This window comes from Gracilinanus agilis, chromosome 6 (assembly GCF_016433145.1).
Source record: "Gracilinanus agilis isolate LMUSP501 chromosome 6, AgileGrace, whole genome shotgun sequence".
Lineage (NCBI taxonomy): Eukaryota > Metazoa > Chordata > Mammalia > Didelphimorphia > Didelphidae > Gracilinanus > Gracilinanus agilis.
The window spans coordinates 120,617,921-120,640,831 of NC_058135.1; the positions used below are offsets into that span (position 1 = coordinate 120,617,921).

Here is a 22,911-nt window from a genome sequence, read left to right on the forward strand (position 1 = left end):
CATCTCTGCCCAAGTGCCTGCCCTAGGCCCTTGTCCACCATCTTTCTTTGGGGCTTGTATTGAGCTATTTTATTTTTTTCATCCAGTGTTTACCTTTGTCTGCCCCTCAGAGACCATTTGCTTGCTCCTCTGGCATTATGGCCTTCAGCTTCTGAACCAACAACCTCAGCCTTCACCTTTTTTTTTTTTTTTCATATTCAGCTCACTGATTCCTGGCCTAGCTTCCCATTTTGAATGGTGACCCTTCAAACCTTTGCCCTGCATCAGCCCTGGGTTGGGAGGCTGGGAATGAAAAAAGCTGCAATTCTGGGCTGGCAATTGGCAAGAAGCTGGTGGCCCTGAAGAAAGCCCTCTCTTTAATGATCATCACTTGCCTCTTTATTTTTTACCAGGTGTACTGTGTCAATGAGGGATAAAGAAGGAAAGCAAGACTACCGGTAGGAAACATCTCTCATTTCATAGCACCCTGCTTTGTTGGGGGTTTGGTTCCACTGTGTCACCATGCATAAAAGCAACCACTTCCTCATCTGTTGTTAATTCTAGAGATAGTGTTGTTGTCATTGTTGCATGGTAGAAAATACAGGCATTCTTCCTGTGGATTAAGAGAGAAAGAGAGACAGAGAGAGACAGAGAGAGACAGAGACAGAGAGAAAGAGAAGGAGGGAGTAGGGGAAAAAAAGATATGTTAATATAATTGGGATTTGAATTGTTGATTTTTTCCAGGTTTTTGTCTTCTGCACATCAAGCAAGGGCCTATGTTCAAATCCTTCCTTTGCAAGACTACACTTAATTTCTTTGGGCTTCAGTTTTTTCATCTGTAAAATGTCTACCGATCTGTGATCCTATAAATATGTCAGAGGATTGGTGCTGTTGTCATTCATGGATAAACTTAGGGTCCTAGAGCTGGGCGAGACCTCAGAAACTCTATTCCAACCTTTTGATTTTAGATGAAAAGCCGAGGCCCAGGCAAGTAACAGTTGACATGCCCATCACCTCCAGGAGTGGGATTCAGTCCCTGATGTTCTCCCTCCAGAGCCAGGCTTCTCCTTTTTACTATTGGGAATGGCAGTCAGGAGTTAGGCCTGGGAGAAGGGAGAAAGACAGAGATGGGGCCAGAAGAGCTCCCTTTACCAGTTGACGCAGGCCAGTACCTTGTCTGCACCTTATTGCCTTAGAGAGTCTCCCAAAGCAAAAGTGCCTGGGTGCGCCTGGGGAGCGAGCCATGCTACTACACACTGGTGTTTTTATTTCCCTCTCATTATGGTCATTTCTCATAAAAGCTGGAGCCTCGGAGCAGTTCCTAAGCGGGCTCTTCCTTTGGCCTAGGTTCATGCCAGAACCCAATCTTCCCCCACTGATCCTTTACGACACCGAGTCCCTGCCTGTGGCTGCAGACCCCCGGCAAGTGGTCAATATCGATCAGATTCGAGAGAGTCTTCCTGAGCTCCCCAGCGTGACCAGAGGGAGGCTCGTCGAACAGTATGGGATTCTGCCGGAACACAGCTTCGCCCTCCTGGTAGGTACATCGATCAGTTGCTGGAATAATCCTGACTGAATCGGGTTTGAGCAGTGGAGAAAACGCTCTCTGAGGAGTCCCATTAGCCATCTGTCCTCTGTTGTGTCCTCGGAGCTAGGAGCGTGCCAGCACATTTCTTAGCTTTTCCTGTAGATTTCTGAGAAGACTAGGGAGTAGCCCCTTCTCCTGGCGAGGGCAGCAGCCCAGGATTCTAGCCCTGGGATGATTTCTTCCCTGTAAAGAGGGCCCGCTGCAAACAGCACTCCACCAGCAACCTCACGCTTCCCTGGATGACTGCAGCAGGGAAGAGCAGCCTCTGGCTAGCATTTCTTGACACTTGCTGTGTATTGAACCCTGGCAGGATCTGGTTAGAGTGTAAGTTCTCAAAAGCCAGCCATTCATTTTCCTGAGCACACAGGGAGGAAAATATTGACTCCAGTGACCCATTATGGAAATTTTGGCCTATGAATATGAGGGCTGTGGATATTAGGAATATGTATAAAGGAATTGTTCTTGACTCCTGAAATTTTGCTTCTGTCACTTTTGATAGGGCTGGTAGGTGGATCAGTGGATAGAGAACCAGGCCTGGAGAAAGGAGGACCTGGATTCAAATCTGGCCTCAGACACTTCCTAGTTAGGTGACCCTGGGCAAGTCACTTAATCCCCCATTGTCCTTACTACAAAGCAATAGTATTGATGATTCCAAGACTGAAGGCAAGGGTATTTTGTAAGGAGAGAAAGAAAAAGAAAGTCAGCTGCAGCATATGCTTCATTGTATTCTGGGTGCTGCACATTGGGAAACTGGTGAATGTCTAAAGGATGCCATCCAAGACCGTAAAGGGCCTTGAGATCATGCCCCATAAGGGTCAGTCAAAGGAATTAGGAGTATTTAAGCACCAAAGGAGGAAAAACTCACTGGGTGTTTAATAGACAGCTATTGTGTGAAGTATGGGGAGGGCTATAACATAGTAAGAAGGCTTATATTCCTTGTCCATAGCCCAGAAGGGAACTAGAAACTAGTTAAAAAGAGACAGGGGAAAAAAGAGGTGGTTCAATGGATTGAGAACCAGACCTAGAGATGAGAGACCCTAGATTCAAATGAGGCCTCAGATACTTCCTAGCTGTGTGACCCTGGGCAAGTCACTTACTCCCCATTGCTTAGCTCTTACCATTCTTCTGTCCTAGAAATGGTACACAGATTGATTTTGAGATGGAAAGTAAGAGTGAGAGAGAGACAGAGAGAGATAGAGACTTAATATAAAGAAAACTTCCTGATTGAGATCTACAAAAGGGCAATGGGAGAAAGTAGCTCCCCCTTCACTGGAGGTCTCCAGGCAAATCCAATGCCCCACCACAAGCCAAGGCTGTTGGAGAAGGCATTTTTCCTTAAGTAGGTTGAATGAAATGGCCTCTAAGAGCCTTTCCTCCTCTAAGAATTAGTGTTTCTAGAATTCATCTTCTCACTGCAATAGATGGCATTGGTGAGGTTTCTGCCTTGGTTTATGCATAGAGTCATCTTGGTGGTTTTCTGATTGTCTGAAAGGGGGGGAGAGCTTCTGACAAATGGTTCTCTCTTTTTAGAAATTGGATGTATGACATTCCCTTATTACTGCTGTGGCAGAACCTAATGAAAATCTAAACTCCCATATTTTTAATGGATTAATATTAAACATTTGCAGGGGCTTAGGATGAACATTTATATGCTAGTCCATTACCAGTATTCTTCTGTAGAATTACATTTATGTGTCTACACACACACACAAGCCCCCACTTCCTCATCCATTAATGAACTAGTTTGCACAATACTTGGACTTTCACAAATTAAACACACAGCTTTAGCACAAGTAATTATTGTAATCATAATTTATGTAGCACCTCTTATCCTAAAGCAGCTTAAATCTCTCAAATATTTTTCAGAAATCGATTTAACTAAATTGAGTTTCTAACCATCTATCCTGCCCCCCAAATTTCTGGCCAAGCCAAAATACCATTGCATGAGACCTCCATTTTATTACTTGCTAACTGACTAAAATGGGAGGAAGAAGAAAATTATTCCTTATCAAAAGCATCAATTACCTACCTTCATTTGGCACTGCCCCAGCTGGACCAAGCGAATCTTTTAAGATGATATAGGTTTAAAAAAATGATAATGTAGGCCAGACAGAAATTGCTACGTCTTTTCTTTGCATGTTCCCAACGTTGTGATTTCTGAGAAAGTAACAGTGCCTACCTTATGTTTTCTCAGCCTCTTACTTAGGAGAAGAAAAAGATTGATCAGCCATCTCAAGAATGTGACAAAAACCATTTTATTCAATCATTCATTCATTAATAAGCACTTGTTAGGTGGCAAGCATTTTACTGGCTCTGGAGTTGCAATTTTTTTTTAAAATGTCTGCCCTCAGGAGGCTTACATTCACAAAAAGTTCACACACAATGCAACCAGAGTAATTTCTTGGGGGGAGGGACAAGGGATCAAAATAGATCAGCATAGTCACAAGTTAAGCTTGGAAGTAAATCAAGGCTTCTACAAGGAGGAAGAGGATGTGCTTTCCAGGCATGAGGGATAAGGGGAGGAACAGGGATGTTTAGTCAGCCACTAGTATACAGCCTAAGTGCGTATCTGCACCTCCCACATTCCCTGGGTACCACAAGACTTAGACTGTCCTCTCCTAATTTAAGAATTGAGTTTTGGGAAACTTAAATTTCTCCAATTTTAAATCCTTCAAGATCCCAGACTTGGGATTTGTGTCTTCTGACTTTAGAAGCATGTCTTGGGGGGAAGAGGAGGAAGTGAAGAGTAGGTTTGGGGATGGGTAGAAGAATTATATAGTTAGCACATAATACAGAAACCCTGGTTGGTTATATGGCCACCTACTGGCATTGTAAACCAAATTTCCTCAGTCTGACATGTCTTCAAATATTAAGGATGAAGTGAAAGGGGGAACAAAATTGAGTGATTCAGGCAAATTGTTTTTCCTGAAATTAGGCCGTCTTTATGACTTTGCAGTCCCCAGAAGCTAAGCTACCCAGAGCACACCTGAAAAATGATATTTCCATGGCTTTTTCTGCCTGCATCAGAAACACAACAGATTGCTGAGAGGGGCAGATGCACCAATCTAATGAACCATCTTTCAATTTAAAGAGTGCCCAAGAGTATTCATTAAATAAATAGCAGTGGTAGGAGGGGGGCTTTCCAAAGCATCAGAGCTCCGTGCCGTCTGCAGAGGATTGCTTCTTATTAGGCTGAGCAGTATGCACACTCATAGACCATTACCCCTTCCCACCCACCCTCACACTGGGTCTAAACTTCAGAACTAAACTTTCATCTCTCCTTGAATTTGGTTATGTGATGTGGACTGTGGTATTAACAACCATTGTTTCCTTACTCACACCACCCTCGACGTTTGCAAGATGGTTTGTTGTTACTTCTGACCCTTCTTGTTAGGGTCTCACATCAAAAGTGGCGAGGACTCACGATAGTCCTATTAAGAAACCACCCAGGGAGATGGATGTCTGTTTTCCAGAGGTTGTCTCTGTAAAGACCTTCTCCAGGCACCCACGATTCCTAAAGCTGTTTGCAAACAGTTTTTTCTTGGTTCTCAAGCCAGGCTGATCTCGACAAATAAACCCTTCCCTGCTTCCTAGACCCCACACTTCAACCTTCTCTTCTAAGTGCATTATGAGCTTCCTCATTTCATGATTAAACTGCGACTGATTTCGTTACTTATCTCCAGCCTGCCCTCTTAGCCTCTTCACCCACTAACCATCAGCTCAGATGGAAGAAGCCATCCAAATATGCTGCTATTATAACAAGGCTCAGATTTTCAATTCTGTATGTACAAAGACATGTGGTAATTATTATAATCATCTGTGTGCTTGTAATTATATGCATGTGAATTCTCCATGGCAAATGGTCCAGGTGGGTTTTGATTTGCCAGGCATGGACCAAACTGTCCAATGATTGGTTGGTGCGTGATTCAGGTTATATAGACTGATTATAGTAGTAGCACAAAGAGCACAAGTTTATAATTTATGTTTGTAGAGAGCTTCACAGAGTGCTTTTGCACTTATGATCCCATTTGATCCTCATAGTCTAGAGGCAGGGTTAGGTTATCCCCATTTTACAAATTAGTGATCTGGTTCTGAGGTTAAGTGACATAGCAAAGTGCTAATAAGTAATAGAGCAGGGACTCCCGGGGCTCCTTCTTAGCCTTTATCCAACCTGCTGCCTCCTCAGTACTACATAATTAAGAATATTTAGAGATCATTTCCCCCAACTCCATTATCTGCCTCCACATTTGTTCACTTTGTACAATACTTTTTTTTAAAACTGTGAATTGTTTTGGAATTGCTTTTTAAATCATATTGTAACTGGAATCATATTTTAAATTTATCAAGATAGTTCACAGTTTGAGAAACACTTTACAAACCTAAAAAAATACAATGTAAATGAGGGTTATTATTGTTGGTTTTGTTCTTATTAAATGCTCCCAGAATAAACTGCAAATCCAGGGTGGCCAACAATATGGCAATGCTCTTAAGTTATCTGGGATTCAGATATCATTTTATAGATGAAGAAATTGAGGCACAAGAGAGGCCTTAAATTCTCTTCCTCTGGTCATCTACTCTGAGGTTTTGTTTTTGTTTTTCATTTTTTTACCTACTTAAAGTCTGTGGTTTCCTTTGAACAGTGATGAGTTTGTGGATTCCAGGTTTGTGGCTGGGTTTATGGATTCCATGAACTCCATTTTGTTTGTTTTTAGGAGTCCTGTGTATTTAAGTCCAAGTATGTTTTGAGCACCCATTAGGTATGCTGTATTAGGTACTTGATGGGACATAGAGTTTAGTCTTTTCCCCCGAGAAGATTAGGGCCCAAGAGAAATCACAGAATTACATGGCATTAGACATTATCTAGTTGACTCCCCATTTATAGATAAGGAAAATAAAACCCTTGGAGTCAGTCACTTTTTATTTTTGGCTTTGTTTCCCTAGAACCTGGCAGAATGCCTTATTGGTAGTAAACACTTAATAAATGTTTTATCAGATTGATAAACCGAGTCTCTGCTGACATTAGCTGATTAGTAGTAGACCCCAGATTCAATTCAGAGTACTTAATTTCCAGGTCCCATGCTCTTTGCACTTATTTCATGAGGCTAGCCTGAACCTAAGAGCTGGGGATGTATTCTTTGAGCATTCAAAATTAAGTATCTATAAACATTTATTATGTGCCCGGCATTGTGTTAACACTATCCCCAAATATGATACCCATGTAACTGAGAATAAAAGCTCTTGGCTCCATTTCTAGCTCACTGGTTAGTAACTAGGTGACTTTGGGTTTATAACTTGATCTTCCTTCCCATCTGAAAGGGAAGAGCCATAACTCATTTAACTCTCATTGGATCTCTAAAAAACGAGAAACAGCCTATCAGACTTCACAAAAAGTGTTGCCAAGTGGAGGGGGACATGCAAAAGTATATCCTATACACATACAGGTACTTTGAGGTCCACATAAGGTGTTGTGTGGTGGTAGTAGTGATTTAAAGACTTGGAAATTTAGAATAACCCCAGTAGGACTTTGATGAATGCTGCAACAGAGACCTCCTGAGTAACATATACAGTATGACCATATGTGTGCTGATCTCTGTGTTTTTATTAGCCCTGAGGATATTTGCATGAAAAAGCCTTATTTGAATGATTTCATCCTTACCAACTGGTTATTCCCCATTTGAAGTCACAGCCCTTTATTTCTGACATCACAGAAAAGGTTAGGATGTCTCTTGGGGAAAAAGAAACTGAAAAGAAATCATGAATAGATGAATGAATAGAGTTGTTGTTAAATGGATTGTTTTTCCAAGTTTTCCTTTGGGCATTAAGCAAGCCTGAAAGGCCCTGCTTGGCTTCCTGGATGAAATGCCCATAAAATAATTTCCCATGATAAATATATATTCTGTGTAGAATTGCGTTTTAAAGTTAAGTAGTTTGAAAAGGCATCTAAAGCCATATTGGCTGACTTTAGACTGCTCAGGACAATTGAGATACAGTGCATTCACCTTCAGACTACCATGTTAGGAAAATCCATTTGGTTGACATTGTTACTCACTGTATTTCAGCTCTATGCAATTTCCAAAATTGATTTTATTGTTCATTTTATAAAATTGTACCCTCTGCTTGCCAGCTTCTGGGTGCTTTTAGTCAGTCTCTAGTCTATTAAAAAAAAAAAAACCAATATCACTTGCTCCAGAAAGTTAAATAAAAAGATGCATTTTACACTGTGCCTAAAAAACCATCTATTATTCTGTCTTGTCCCCAAATGATTGAGGGGATCCAAAGAAAATTGTCCTCCTAGGACACTGACCTTTGGATTTTGGATCAAGAGGACTTGCGTTCTTACAACCTATATGACCTTGGGAAGATTTTTTTCACTCTTCCTCAGCTTCCTCACCTGCAAAATGGATAAAGATTAAAGAGCTGCTTTAGTTTGAACTCGATTAGAACTTCTTATTTTGGGGTCTATGAAGTTGTTTGTATTTTTAAATATTTTGATACTATTTAAATGTAATTGGTTTTCTTTGTATTTTGCAATATTGTGAGGAGTGCTTTCACCATCCACAACCTAAAAAATGGTTAAGAACCCCTATACTAGATCTCTGAGGTCTCCACAATTCTTGAATCCTATGATCCCAATAATTCTACTGCAGCAATAGACTCGCTGGATCTAGGCTTGCACTTCTAACCAGGCAAAGCTATAGACTCTGCAGGTTAATAAGCCCATCAAATGGAGCAGGGTGCTTATAATTATAAAATGAATTCCCATTTATAAGTGTAAAGCACTTTTTTTTCAAGATTAAACAAGATTTTTGTTCTTAGATCAGCACTGCCTTTAGTTTTGTAGTGAGCAAGCTAGAACCATAAGCTTTCAATTGACTAACACAGAACTTGTTCAGAGGCACATATTATGTTCACAGAGCACAGCTTCTCTGTATTTCCTTTTTTTTTTAAACCCTTAACTTCTGTGTATTGGCTCATAGGTGGAAGAGTGGTAAGGGTGGGCAATGAGGGTTAAGTGACTTGCCCAGGGTCACACAGCTGGGAAGTGTCTGAGGCTGGATTTGAACCTAGGACCTAGGTCTCTAGGCCTGGCTCTCAATCCACTGAGCTACCCAGCTGCCCCCTTTTCCTTATTTTTTTAATTGAATTTTATTTTATTTTCATTTCCAAATGTGCACTCTTCCCCTCCTGTACCTTACCCATTGAGAAGGAAAGAAAAACAAACCCCATTACAAATATGTATAATCATGCAAAATAATATTTTCACTAATCATGTCCAAAAAAATCCCAAAAAGAAAATAAGGAAAGAAAAATATTCTTCATTCTGCACTCTAAAACTATCTTCTCCCTATCTGGAGGTGGGTAGCATGGTTCATCATGAATCCTTTGGAATTGTGGTGGGTCATTGTATTGATCAGAGTTCCTAAGGCTTTCCAAATTGATTATCTTTACAATATTGTTGTTTTTGTATAAAATGTTAACCTGGTTCTGCTCACTTCTTTTTGTAACAGTTCATACAAATCTTCTCAGGGGTTTCTGAAACCAAACCCTTCATTATTTCTTTCAAGTATTCTATCACATTCACATACACAATTTGTTCAACCATTCCACATTAATGGGAATCCCCTCAATTTCTAATTTTGTGCAAAATACAAAAAGTTTCACTATAGACATTTTTGTACATGAGTCCTTTTTCTCTTTCTTTGACCTCTTTGGGAGGGAGATAAACCTCATATTGATATCATTTGGTGAAAGAGTATGCATGGTTTGATAATTTTGGGGGCATAGTTCCAGATTGTTTTCTACAATGATTAGACCAGGTCACAGTGGTTTCACCAACAGTACATTAATATGCTTGTTAAGCCACAGCCTTTCTGTCATTTGTCATTTCCTTTATTGTCAATTTAACCAATTTTACAGGTCTTCCTTCTTCTAACCTTGGCTACATTAGTTTTATTTGTACAGAGGCTTTTTATGTAATGTATTCAGAATTATCCATTTTACATCTCACAATGCTTTCTATCTGTTCTTTATTCATAAATTCTTCTATTCATAAATTTGATAGATACTATATTCCCTGTTCTTTTAATTTACTTATGATATATCTCCCTTTATGCCTAGCTCATATATCCATTTTGATCTTATCTTAGTAAATGGTGTAAAATGTCTGTATCTAGTTTCTTCCAGACTGCCTTCTAGTGTATATCCTAAATGAGACCTTTTTCAAAGAAACTTGCTCCAAAGATTTTTCCCATAATTTCTTGTGTTTCTTCTAATTTTAGCTGCATTGGTTTTGTTTGTGTTTCTTTTTAATTTTATGTAATCAGAATTGTCTATTTTACATCTTATGAACTTCTCTGTCTCATTTGCCCTGAACTCTTCCTTTATCCATAGTTCTGACAAATAATTTCTTCTATGCTCCTCTGATTTCTTATGATGTCATTCTTTACATCCAAATCATGTACCCATTTTGACCTTCTCTTAGTATATGGTGTGAGATGTTAGTCTATACCTAATTCCTGCCAGACATTATTTTTCCTCCAAATTTTTACTGAATACTGAGTTCTTGCCCTAGTAACTGGGATCTTTGGATTTATCAAAAACTAGGTTACTGTGCTATTTATTTGCTTCTGCATATTGTGTACCTAATTTATTCTACTCATCATCCTCTCTGTTTCTTATCTAATACCAAATTGTTTTCACAGTTTGGGTTTTTTAGTATAGTCTGAGATCAGATAATAGTAGACTCCCTTTCTTTCCATTAAAAAAAGATCATTTGATATTCTTGACCTTTCGTTCTTCCAGATGAATTTGTTATCAATTTTTTATTCCTCTATAAAATAGTCCTTTGGTAGTTTGATTAGTATGGCCTTGAATAAATTAATTTGGGTAATATTGTCGTTTTTATTATATTTGGCTTGGCCTACCCATGCGAAATTAATATGACTCCAATTTTTTAGATCTACCTTTTTTGTGTAAAGAGTGTTTATTATTGTGTTATTATATTTTTGTGTATATATTGGCAGGTAGCCTCTCAAGTATTTTATGTCATCTTCAGGGTTTTTTAATGGAATTTCTCATATTTTTTCTTGCTCTATTTTGTTAACAGTATGCAGAGTATATATGTATATTTTATATCCAGCAACTTTGCTGAAGTTAAGTGTTAGTTTTTTAGTCCATTCTCTAGGGTTCTCTGAGTAAAGCAGTGGTTTTGGAAACAGAGGAAATACTTTGTCTTTGCTTATTTTCTTTTTAATTTCTTTTTCTTGTTTTCTTAGTATAACCAGTATTTCTAGGAAAATATTGAATAGTAATGATGATAATGGACATCCTTTTTTCACTTTTGATCTTACTGGAAAGGTTTCTAGTGTGCCGTCATTACAAATAATGCTTTCTGATGGTTTTAGAGGGATAGTGCTTATTATTTTAAGGAAAGTTCTATTTATTCCTATGCTTCTTGGTGCTTTTAACAGAAATAGGTGTTGTATTTTGTCAAAAGCTTTTTCCACATCAATTGTTTTTTTCTTTTTTTTTTTTTTTAAACCTTTACCTTCCGTCTTGGAGTCAATACTGTGTATTGGCTCCAAGGCAGAAGAGTGGTAAGGGCTAGGCAATGGGGATCAAGTGACTTGCCCATGGTCACATGGCTGGGAAGTGTCTGAGGTCAGATTTGAACCTAGGACCTCCCATCTCTAGGCTTGGCTCTCAATCCACTGAGCTACCCAGCTGTCCCCTCCACATCAATTGGAATAATCATATACATTTTATTTTAGAGTGGTAAAATGCTCACTACAGATTCACAAGATTTTAAGAGTTAGCAAGGACCTCAGTGGCCATGGTGCAGCCGATAGAGTGCTGGACCTGGAGCCAGGAAGATCCAAGTTCATATTTGACTTTAGACACTTGCTGACCTGCTACTTGCCTCAGTTTCCTTATCTGTAAAATAGGAATAACAGCATCTACCTTCCACTATTGTCGTGAGGATAACATGGTTAATATTTGTAAAATGGTTTGCTAACCTTAAAATGCTATAGAAATACTAGCTATTACTATGAATTTTATTTGCAGTCTTATAAGTAGTATAACTATCTCTACTTTAAAATGAAGAGACCTGATTCCTACACAATTTCTGATTCTGAGCATCCCAGAGGCCTAGGTCTAGAGCTGGAGGGACCCTTGGAGGTTATCTAGCCTATCCCTTTCATTTTTTAGGGAAGAACCTAAGTCCATTACTGGCCCAATGGCAGAGCCAGCATTTGACCTTGGGTCTTCTGATTCCAAATGCCATTTGCTACTTTGTTCTTCAACTCATCATTTTAGAGTTCTTTTTCTTCTGTTGTTTCATTGTCTTCTTATCAGTTGAGTCCTTCCCTCTTTATTCATGGCCCTGGTACTTGCTTGTTGGCCCTCTTGGGTGTGTGATGAAAATGAGATCATAGACTTGGATGAAACTTGAGTGAGCATCTAATCCAGTCCCCTCATCTAATGGCAGAGGAAGCTGAAGCTTGTGTAGTTACTTGTCCAGGGTGACATAGTCAGTGGGGAACCCAGGCTAGGAGCCCACATGACTGACTAAATGGAGCAGCCTTTCTTCTGCAGTAAGCTTCCTCCCCAAGGCCAACAAGTCAAATCAACCAGCACTTATTAAGTACCTAACATTGCCAGCACTGAGGATATAAGGAAGGCTGAAAAACAGAAACTCCCAATCTAAAGGGCAGACCCCAGAGACCACACAGGCAAGATGATGGGAGATAGGGGTGGGGGTATGGAGGGGAGAGAGAGAGAGAGAGAGAGAGAGAGAGAGAGAGAGAGAGAGAGAGAGAGAGAGAGAGCCTTAGATTTAGAAAGTACAAGGTTTGAGTAACACCTCTGAAAAATACTATTTGTATGTCCCTGGGCAAGTCACTTAACTTCTTACTGCTCCCAGACCACTCTCTAAGATTCTAAGAGATGGTGGTATAGCTCCCACCCCATAGTTTCCTACAACACTGTATGTCTGTGCATAGCTATGTATATACATATGTGTGTGTATTTTTTTAAAGCCCTCACCTTCTGCCTTATTGCTTCCAAAGCAGAAGAGCATGTGTAGTTTGAACCAAAATTGCTACTAACCTTTATGGCACTCTTTCCTCCTTTCAGAGGGTTAAGAGTTGAGAATCAGGAGCCAGCTAGATAGTTCAGTAGATTGAGTGGCAAGCCTTTAAACAAGTGGTCNGATAGGGAGAGAGAGAGAGAGAGAGAGAGAGAGAGAGAGAGAGAGAGAGAGAGAGAGAGAGAGAGAGAGAGAGAGAGAGAGAGAGAGAGAATGAATGTCATCTATCTGGAAGTGTTAAACTACCTCCAGAGCACAACTCGAGGATTTAAAATGAAGTTTCCACCCATGAGGGTTCACTTCCATTTTGGACCACATCGAGAAGGAGCCTGGGAGAGTTATATTGATGGTCTTAGAGGCAGGAAGCTCCAGATTCAAGTCTTGCTGCCCACCTGTCCTGGAAAGGTAATACTAAGCAAGTCACTTAACCCCTTAGTGTTCTCTAAAAAGGTTTCTTAAGTAGGGGTCGAGGGATAGATTTCAGGGGGTCTAGATGGGAGAGAAAAAAAATTATATTTATTTTCACTAACTTTTAGTTTCCTTTATAATCCTTCATACTTTATTTTATATACTTAAAAGCACTGTTAAGAAGTCCAGAAGCTTCTTCAGAAAACTTAAAGGGACCACAACACAAAATAGGGTTTAATAATGCCCTCTTCCCCCACCACCATCCTAAATTGCAGAGAGACAACCAATCTACATTGAGAAAGGGAGTTTCTTCATCCAGGAGTTCTCACCACTGATGAAATCACAAATCGCAGGCCCTCTCTCTGTTATCATTAGTTGGGCAAATCTCTCAGACTTTGACTACTTCAATTTTCTGCTAAATAGAAGAAATAGTGAGGGCTGACTACGACCTCAACTTGGTTATGTTTTTTTAAGCTGTTCTCTTAGGTCTAGGGCTGGACAGCAATCAGGGTCACATAGCTAGGAAGTGTCTGAGGCCAGATTTGAGCCCAAGTGCTCCCATCTCCAGGCCTGGCTTACTGTTTTCTGAGCCACCTAGCTGCCCTGTGACTTAAACTTTCTCTGCAAAAGTGGATTAAAATGTGAGACAGATGTTCTCCGGCTGTCCGGTACATGCCCAGGAGGAAGGCCTGCCCTTCCCTGCATCACCTCTCACTACAAAAGGCTCAATTAGAAAGGGTCATCAGCCACAGGACTGGTCTGCTAGGGAGCAGCTTCATCTCCCTCTCATTTGGGGTAAATTAATGCCAAGTCACATGCTTGCAAAGCCTTTGACGGGGACATTAAAAGCCCTTCTATGGAGTGGCCTTTTCCGCCTTGTTCTTAATATGATGTTTAAATAAGGGAATTACTGGCTCGCTGTTTTCCTGACAAAACCAGATGGCCGACACTACCGTATCCACCAGAGACTCCTGAGACGTGTGCCAAGCTTAATCAGCATTCGCCTACCTCAAAGAAAGAGGAAAAATTTGCTCAGAATGTTGTCTTCCCCAAAAGCAAAAAGGCTTGATGATAGACAGGCACCTGAGCTGCAGGCCTGTGTGCAACTTTTATTGACTCATTATTCTCTGAGCGTCCCACAGCCCAACATTCCCTCAGAACTGCTATGTATGGCTCCCCCTCCTCAAAGTACCCCCCAATCACAAATCTCCAATTTTTTCATCCGCTTTAAATTGAGGACTGAAACCATGTATCCCCTAGTGGAGAGCAGTTCCAACTCAGAGAGGCTTCATCTGAAGGCTGATATGAAAAGACAAACAAAAATCTGACTTGCCATGTTATCCGTCCAATAGAAAACCACCCAAGGGTAGAGAAATAGATATTCATCACCATCTCGGCAACTCAGCCGAGCCCACGAGTTCAAGCGTGCAATATTTCAAGGCGGATTTAGAAAACCTTTCCTCGGCGAAGCCAAGAGTTCTCCTGACAGCCCATTTCACTGGCGGGCCAGCCTGTGGAGGGAAGAACAAAGGGAATTCTCCCTGTCTGATTGGGATGAGGCTGCCGCTCCTGCTTTGGGGCTTCCCCTGGTGGGTTTTGCACTAGCATGGGAGTTGGAATACTTTTTTTTCCCCGAACAGTTCAAGTAAAACTCCTTCTTCAGATTGCTTATACTCGCCTTTATCTACAGCAAAGTTCTGGCTGTTAAGATGGCCTTTTGCCCTGGTTTAGCATGAGCAGAATAATAGCCTGGGCTAGGAAAAAGATCAGAAGGATGATTGGGGGATTATTCAGTAGGTTTGTCACTAGAGAATTTAGCTCTGTTGCAAAGGGCATCTGGATTTTTTTTTTTATTATGGCGTGTCTGCCCTAGTGAATGTGTGCCTATGTATATATTATAACATCTGCAGTGCCAAATTTAAGGACTGAACTTAGCGAGAGCCGCATGTTCCAACCGCCCCCCTTGTTTTCAAGATCTCCTAGCTTCCAAAAGACTTTCAGAGGTACGGGAATGCTCTACCCAAGGAGATCTACCTTCCATATGTTCCTTCCTCATCTGCAGCACCTAACACAGTGCTTGGCACTTAGAAATCACAAATTTATTACTATTATTCATTCAGCTTTTTTCAAAGAAGCCTTTCCTGATTTCTGTAGTTGTAGGTACTCACTCCTTCCTTCCATTATCATATAGCCAGTCAGCCAATAGGCAGCACCTCTTGTATGCTAGTCACTGTACTAAGAGCTAAGGGATACAGAAAAAGACACCCCCTAATCTTGAGCTGCTCACAGTAGTCATTGAAGCTAGCTAGCATTTATAGTGTGCTTTAAAGCTTACAAAGCACTTTACTGATATTATCCTTACGGTAACCCTGGGAGATCCCTGCTATTATTATCATCCCTGTTTTATAGATGAGGAAACTGAGGCTGAGAAAGCTTAAGTAACTTGTCTAGAGCCACAAAGTGAATAAGAATCTGAAGACACATTTGAACTTAGACCTTCCTGACTCCATCTTAGGTTTATCTACTGTGTCGCCTGTACTTAGAGCCTATTCTTCCCCACCCCAAAAAAGTATGCTCCTTGAGAACAGGGATTGTTTTCTATTTTGATTTTTATGGGGGTTTTCTGGTTTTTGTATCCCTTCTCTGTTGGACATGGTAGATACTTAACGAAGACTTTTTAGATTGGATTATGAACTTCTAAAGAAATTTTCAAGGGATTTGTGACTTGATTTGAGTTATTAGCATCTAGGGGGAAATATACTGCATGAAATCAGATTCTCATCACTCAATTCTTCCCAACTGGAAAATGTAAGCCTTCTTTTCTATAAATAGGCCATATTTCTGTTTGTTTTTTACTTCCATTAAAAAAAATTTTTTGGAAACATCTCAGGTTCCAGAAAGTAACCCGAGCTAAAACAGATGGGACTGACACTCCACTGGTTGATAACTTACCATAAAAGTGTACACAGCATTGGAGGAATCACTCCATTTTGTTTTTCAGCAATGCTAATTAGTACTTTACTTCTCTAATATGAATATGCAATATTCCACATCCATTGTTTCCCCACCTTTTCAAATAAGTAAAAGAGGACCATTTTCATATTTTTTTCTTTGAAGACAAGTTTATTTGCTTTAATTATAGTGTTGTCAGTGTGTATATTTTTTCTTGGTTCTGATCATCCCATTTTGCATTGGTTCTTTTTTCCTAATTGAATTTTATTTTCAATTACATGCAGAAAAAATTTTTGACAGTTGTTTTCTGATATTTTGCAGTTCATATTCTCTCTCCCTCTTTCCGCTCCCTAAGATAATAGTCTGATATAAGTTGCATCATTGCTTTCATGCATTGAATATTTCTATATTCCCTGTGTCACAACTGAAGACACATTTCATATATACAGTAAGAAGCACACAAGGGAAATAAAGTAAAAGGTGGCATGCTTCAGTCTGCAGTCAGATTCCAACCATTTTCTCTTTGGCTTTGGATAGCACTTGGGGTTTTAGGTTGTGTTGCTTTTTGTTTTTTGTTTTTTGTTTTTTTGTTTTTATCATGAGTCCTTTCGGGTATCTTGGAACCTCATTTTAATCTTTGCATTTTTAAGGCACAGTTGTAAGAGCTGTTTGCAAAGCAAAGAGTCTTCTTTTTTAAATTAATTAAACTAATTAATTAATTTGGAATATTTTTCCATGGTTACATGGTTTGTGTTCTTTCCCTTCCCTTTCCTATAGCCAACGAGCAATTCAACTAGGTTTGATCAAGCCCTATTTCCATATTATTAATATTTGCAACAGTGTGATCATTTAATCTAGATCCCCAATCATGTCCCCATCGAAGCTCAAGCATGTTTTTCTTCTGTGTTTCTACTCCCACAGTTCAGAGTCCTCTTGTCCCCTATTCTCTGACCCTTAAAATTACTTTGTATTTGCCAAGTCTAGTTCATGTTGTATCCCCCAATTGAATGGAAGCTCTTTGTAAAGATATTTTATTTTACCAATTGTATGTATTAGCAATTTTTCACATAAATTTTCTGAAGTTATATGATCTAAATTGCCTTCCTCCCTTCCTTTCTTTCCTCCCCCTTCCCAGAGGTGGTAAGCAACTTGATCTGGGTTATATGTGCTTTATCATGCAAAATATTTCCATATTGTTTATTTTTATAAGAGAATAATCATATAAAATCAAAACCCCAAATGAACTTAAGTGAAAAATTGAATGCTTTGATCTTCATTCTGACCCTAACAGTTCTTTCTCTGGGGGTGGAGAGCATTCTTTGTCATGTCTTTCAGAATTGTCCTGAATTATTGTATTATTGAGAGTAGCTAAGTCTTTCACTTAAGATCATTCCACAATATTGCTATTACTGTGTACCATGTTCTCCTGGTTCTGCCTATTTCATTCTGCATTTGTTCAGGTAGGCCTGAAATGGAAGCTCTTTGAGGGCAAACGGTTTCTTTTTTGTCTTTATGTCTCCAGTGCCCTGCACATAGCAGACACCTAAAAGTATTAAATTGAGTGATAGGAAAACTTCATAAATGCTTATTGAATTGGATGATCTCAGAAGACAGGGAAGGCTTGTCAGAAGGCATTTCCTTTTGGGGCCATATAAAAGCTGCCCAGTGTATAAAGCTGATCACAGAAGAGGCAATACTGGTCTGAAGAGGTTAGCGCATCTGAGTGGCTTCCACCAGTCCCTGGATAATTGAAGCACACCATGGATCACATTAATATAGTGCTTTAAGACTAACAAAAAGGAGTAGCTAGGTGGCTCAGTGGATAGAAGACTCATCTCCCAAAGTTCAAATCTGATCTTAGATACTTACTAGCTATGTGACCCTGGCCAGGTCACTTAACCCTATTTATCTCAGTTTCCTCATCTATAAAATGAGCTGGAGAAGGAAATGGCAAAAAGCTCCAGAATCCCAAACAGGATCTTAAAACTGAAACAACTGAATGACAGCAATAGTACTACAACCAAAGCCCTTGCTGTGTGTTACAGATAAGATGATTAAAAAGAATGCCTTCCATGCCTTCATGGGACTGATATTCTGCTAGAATCAGGGACATGAGGATTCCACAGATAATTGGAGGGTGAATCCTATTACCACAGGCCCCTGTGCTTGATGTCTTCTGCTGGTGGGATGCTTCAGCTCTTGGCTCCTCCTTCCAGCTTCTGCATTGTTGCTGCTCTTCTGGCTGCTAGAATTTCTATCAGAGGATTGGCATGAAAAGAGAGAGAAGATTAAATTCACAGCAAGCAGACATTTTGTGCTGTATTTTCAGCTCTGCTAAAAAAAGGTTGGAGGACCAAGGTGTAGGCAGAGGGGTTGCAGACAGGGGGTGTTTGGGGACAAACCATGTGCATTTCCTTGATCCAGGCCCTCCTTGTCTGTTGCCTATCACCGTGGATTATCAGGGTCAATGTGTCTAAAGCATTCTCATTCTGGAGGAAATGCTTGATAAATACAATCATAATTCTTATGAGCAGGAGCAGTGTTACTGAATACCAACTATGAAAGCTTTTGGTTGGCAAGTCAGAAGGGAGCTACCAGTTCTTAGCAAGGAAGCAGTAGCTGTCTTCCTTCCTTGGTCCAAAGACGTGGCGGTCAAGGGCCCTCAGACTGGCCCTGTGTGCTTGGAAGATGATTGTTTCAATTTTTTTTATTTTCTGTTTTTTTTTTAACAGAATGAGAATGGACTATTGGAGTTCTTCCAAAATGTGATGAAAGAAACTAGGGCAGAGCCAAAAAAAGTGATCGGCTGGATTCTCAGCACTTTCCTGGGTTATTTAAAGCAGCGGAACCTTGCTGTTAACGAGAGGTGAGAGAGCAGCTATGGAGGTTTTGGGGGGGGGGGTTGTTATTTTTTTTACCCTTTGCATCCTAACTTTGCCCTGCTGACTTAAAGATACATCCTTTTCTGGTCCATCCAGCCATAGAAATATCAAGAAATACTCTTTTTTTGAAGGCCAGAATCCAAAAGCACACTTTGATCTTATTAGGCAGCCCTAGAATGAGCCTGTGACACAGTAAAATCTCATTAATTCAGAATTCAAGAAAAACAAACAAGCAAAAAGTTGGATGATCTGCCAGATCCCTTCTAGCACTGTGATGCTTTCCTTCTGGGAAGCTGAATATCCTCAGGAGTTGAGCTCATTAACTTCATTTGTCTCTCATCCTCTCCTAGGATCACTGGATTCAGACCTAAAAGGGACCAGAAAGGTCCTTTTTATAGATGAGCAAACTTTATTGAAGTGAAAATACTTCTCCCAAAGTCGCATAGGTGGTAAACAGCTTAGCTGAGATTTGAATTCAGGTCCCCTAACTCCAAATCCATTATTCTTTCCACAGTCCTCATTCATTCTACTTTGAAACCTAGGAAACCCTTTTTTCTTACATAATTGTATTTGTGTGTTTTGAGCACTTTCATCTCTTGAGAGATAAGTAACCACCCCTAGACAAAAGTAATTTTTTTATTTTATGACCTCCTGTAACATTTATTTTTGTTCACTTGTCTCTCATCTAATAATATAAGATTATGTTTATTATCTTTTCACATACTTATGTCTTTTCTCCTGAAGTCATTTATAAGTTAAATAGTTTATAAAACACAGCATGATTCTATGAAAAGATCACTAGCTCTGGAGTCAGAGGACAGCATAAGTTCTAATCCTATGTCTGTTATTTATGATCTCTGTGATCTTGGAGAAATCATTTAATGTCATGGGGGCTCATTTTCCTCATCTGTAAAATGAGGGCGTTTGACTGGCTAACCTTCAAGATCTCTTCCACCCTGAATCAATGATCCTATAATTCTTGAGACAGTTGATCAGTCAATCAAAAGATATTTATTGTGTCTTCTGTGTGTTAGGCATCTGTGGCAAGTGCTTGAGATACAGGTACTAAGAATGAAACGATTCCTACTTGCAGTGAGCTTACATTCTAATAGGGGATATAGTAAGTACATATAAAAAGAAATATAAAATTATTAAATCTAAATATATACAAAGTAGCATGAGAAAGGAACAGTAATAGTTGGGGATTTAAGAAAGGATTCATGCAGAAGATAGTGCATCTTAAAGGATACACTTATTGACACCTCTCCAAAATACATATGACCATGCTTCGAATGTAGCCATCACTCAAAAACATTTTTTGGTTGACCATTTAAACAATAACCCTTTTTGCCCAATAACTCAAAGTTCCTGTAGTCAGCTGTATTTCTATGCCCAGAGAAGGAATGGAATTTACAAAGAGAAGCCATGAAGGCAAGAGGACAGCGCAGTGAATATAGAGCAGTAAGTAGATAATCCTAAAATATTTCTATTTCTCATCAAAATGCATTATATAATATTTTTATGACCTCCTCATTAGGTTCAGACTAGTATTAATATTAGTTTACCTTCCCTGAGAAAATGCTAATTGATAACAAGAAAAAGGTAACTCAAGAATACCTCATATGCCAGAGAGGTCATCTGGGCTATAGCTAGCCATTCAGGTAGACTATTGTACAAATTAAGTGGAACAGAACTAGTCAATTAGTGACATACATACAATGAACTCTGAACTTTTTTACATCTTTAAAAACTTTTAATTTGTCATATATTCTCTTTCTACTACAATTGTATTTTCAAGATAAAACTTTGAGCTCAGATTCTTTAATTTTTCACCATGGATTCATACCTTCAAATATCACAATCTATTCAAACATTTCTCCCAATCATTGCATTTATGTTATTTCCAATTATTTTGTCATTACAAAGCTTCCATGAATATTTTCATACATTCACAGCTTTTTACCCACTCAATAACACCCTTCGGGCCTAATCCTAGTAATAAGATTCCTAGGTCAATGAGCATAAACAGCTTTTTAGCTCTTAATGTATATTTCCGTCTTGTTTTCTAAAATAAAATTCACAGCTGCTCTAGCAATATAATATTAGGCCTGTTTCTATCAGCATTTATTCTGGATCAACTTAACTCTTTTGGTTCTCAGCTGACATACATTACTAGGGCCTATTTGCCTAAATTGGTCCTTAGGAGGCAGGCACAATATTGCCTGAACCATACTTTTTCCAAAACCAATTCTTTCCAGCTTGTTCACATTTGGTGAAATTTTTGTTCCAGTGTTCAAAACCTTAAGGAATCCAGGATTACCTTCATAGAATGATGACTATTTAAGTAAGATTCTAGCAGAATATTTAAGTTTTCTAAACCATTGCTGTTCCACTGGAAACTATGTTTGGATTATGAGTTTTCTCAGACTTAGATCTACAACTAGTTTCATGTAAGGGGCTTTCCAGTTATCTATCCTATTTAACTTATCAAAAATTCTATTCATTTCCTTAACTTCATATTTATTTTTTGATTAGATTTATTTAATTCTAAAAGGAGAAAATTAAAGTCCCCTACTATTATTCTTTTATAATCTATCTCAAGCTGTATCTCATTCAGTTTTTCCTGTAAAAATATGAATTTTATAACACTTGGTACAAACAGGTCAATATTGATAATTCTTCATTATCCATAGTAATACTCCCTTCACCCCAAACAAAATATAGTTCCCCTGTTCATCCCTTCCAATTATATCCGTTTTATCCCAGCTCTGTCGGAGACCATGACTGCTACCCCTGCCTTCTCTGGATCAGCTAAAGCCTAGCATATTCTGACCCCTCCCACCCAATAGGTTTTCAATGCTGTTTCAATGGAGTGAGTTGTCTGAACATTGAAATCTACCTATATCCATTTCTTCGATAAACTTCTTAATTGTTTGTGACATGAGACAAGGCTGTATTATAGTATTCTGTTTCCATTTGAGAATTATGTAAATTATGCCCCTACATATATATCAGTGTTTATCAGTGTTCTTCATTACCTTAATGTATACAAGATTTTCAGGCCCATCAGAAATTTAAAATTCTCCAAACAATTTTTTGGGTGAATGTTTTATAGCCTGACAAAGATGATCGGGACTTATGGACGCACTTGGACTTCTTTTAAAAGGATCTTAGTACAGCCTTTGACTAAAATGCACGTTTTATCAGTAAAAATTACTTTTTTTTAAATATCAGTGCTTCAGTCTTTGGAGCCAATGACAAGTGTTTTTTCTTCATAGCAAGTCAACAGTTCTTTATACTACTCTTCTCACTGTTCTTCCAATTATAATAAGCTTAAGCCACAGGTCCAGCTGCCAGGCCTCTCCTGAAAATCATTGCTTATTTTTTAAGTATTAATTAGACTGTTTTACGGTTGAAGTTGTTTCTCATTTTTTGGCCACACTCTCCTTTTTACTTAGGCGAGACTGACTCTGTTTCTTGGTAGGCTAAAATATTATGTTTATCCATAGTAAGAGCTATGTTTCAATGATTTCTTTAAGTAATATCCATTCTTTAAAACACAATAAAAGACAGCAATGAAACATCAGGGTATGGTACAAAATCCAGACCTCCTTTGACAGATAGCTAACTAAAGAGGAGGAAGCTTGTTCAGTCTGGTTTCATTTGGTCAAGGTCAAACATTAAGTCTTCAGTATCAGTAAGATATTGTGAGACCATTGCTGCCACAAAATAAAATGATTGTTTATCCCAAGTAATTTGCATACTATTCTATCTAAACCTCAGTGGTATAATTATGTCTTCTCTCTGTTTTAAAGGGACAGAGTAATAGAGTGACCAAAGTTCCTGACTTGAAGTCAGACAAGGCACAGGTTTGAATTCCACTTGTCACACTTAGCAGCTAGATGTCCACAGCAAAATCATTTAATCTCTCTCAGCTTCACTTTCTTCATTCTGTAAAATCTGGATGATGATACCCATGGTCCTTACCACCACAGCGTTGTGAGCAGATAAAT

The 22,911-nt window shown here is 39.1% G+C and overlaps 1 protein-coding gene across 2 annotated transcripts in view; it reads left to right on the forward strand.

The window, feature by feature from the left end:
- Window positions 1-22,911, forward strand: part of GATB (glutamyl-tRNA amidotransferase subunit B) — a 111,479-nt gene that overhangs the window by 47,204 nt on the left and 41,364 nt on the right. For both annotated transcript variants that reach the window (XM_044681149.1, XM_044681148.1), the window contains exons 8-10: window positions 393-437; window positions 1,327-1,516; window positions 18,749-18,882. In XM_044681149.1, the coding sequence (XP_044537084.1) occupies window positions 393-437; window positions 1,327-1,516; window positions 18,749-18,882 (369 nt within the window). The remainder of the gene's footprint in view (window positions 1-392; window positions 438-1,326; window positions 1,517-18,748; window positions 18,883-22,911) is intronic.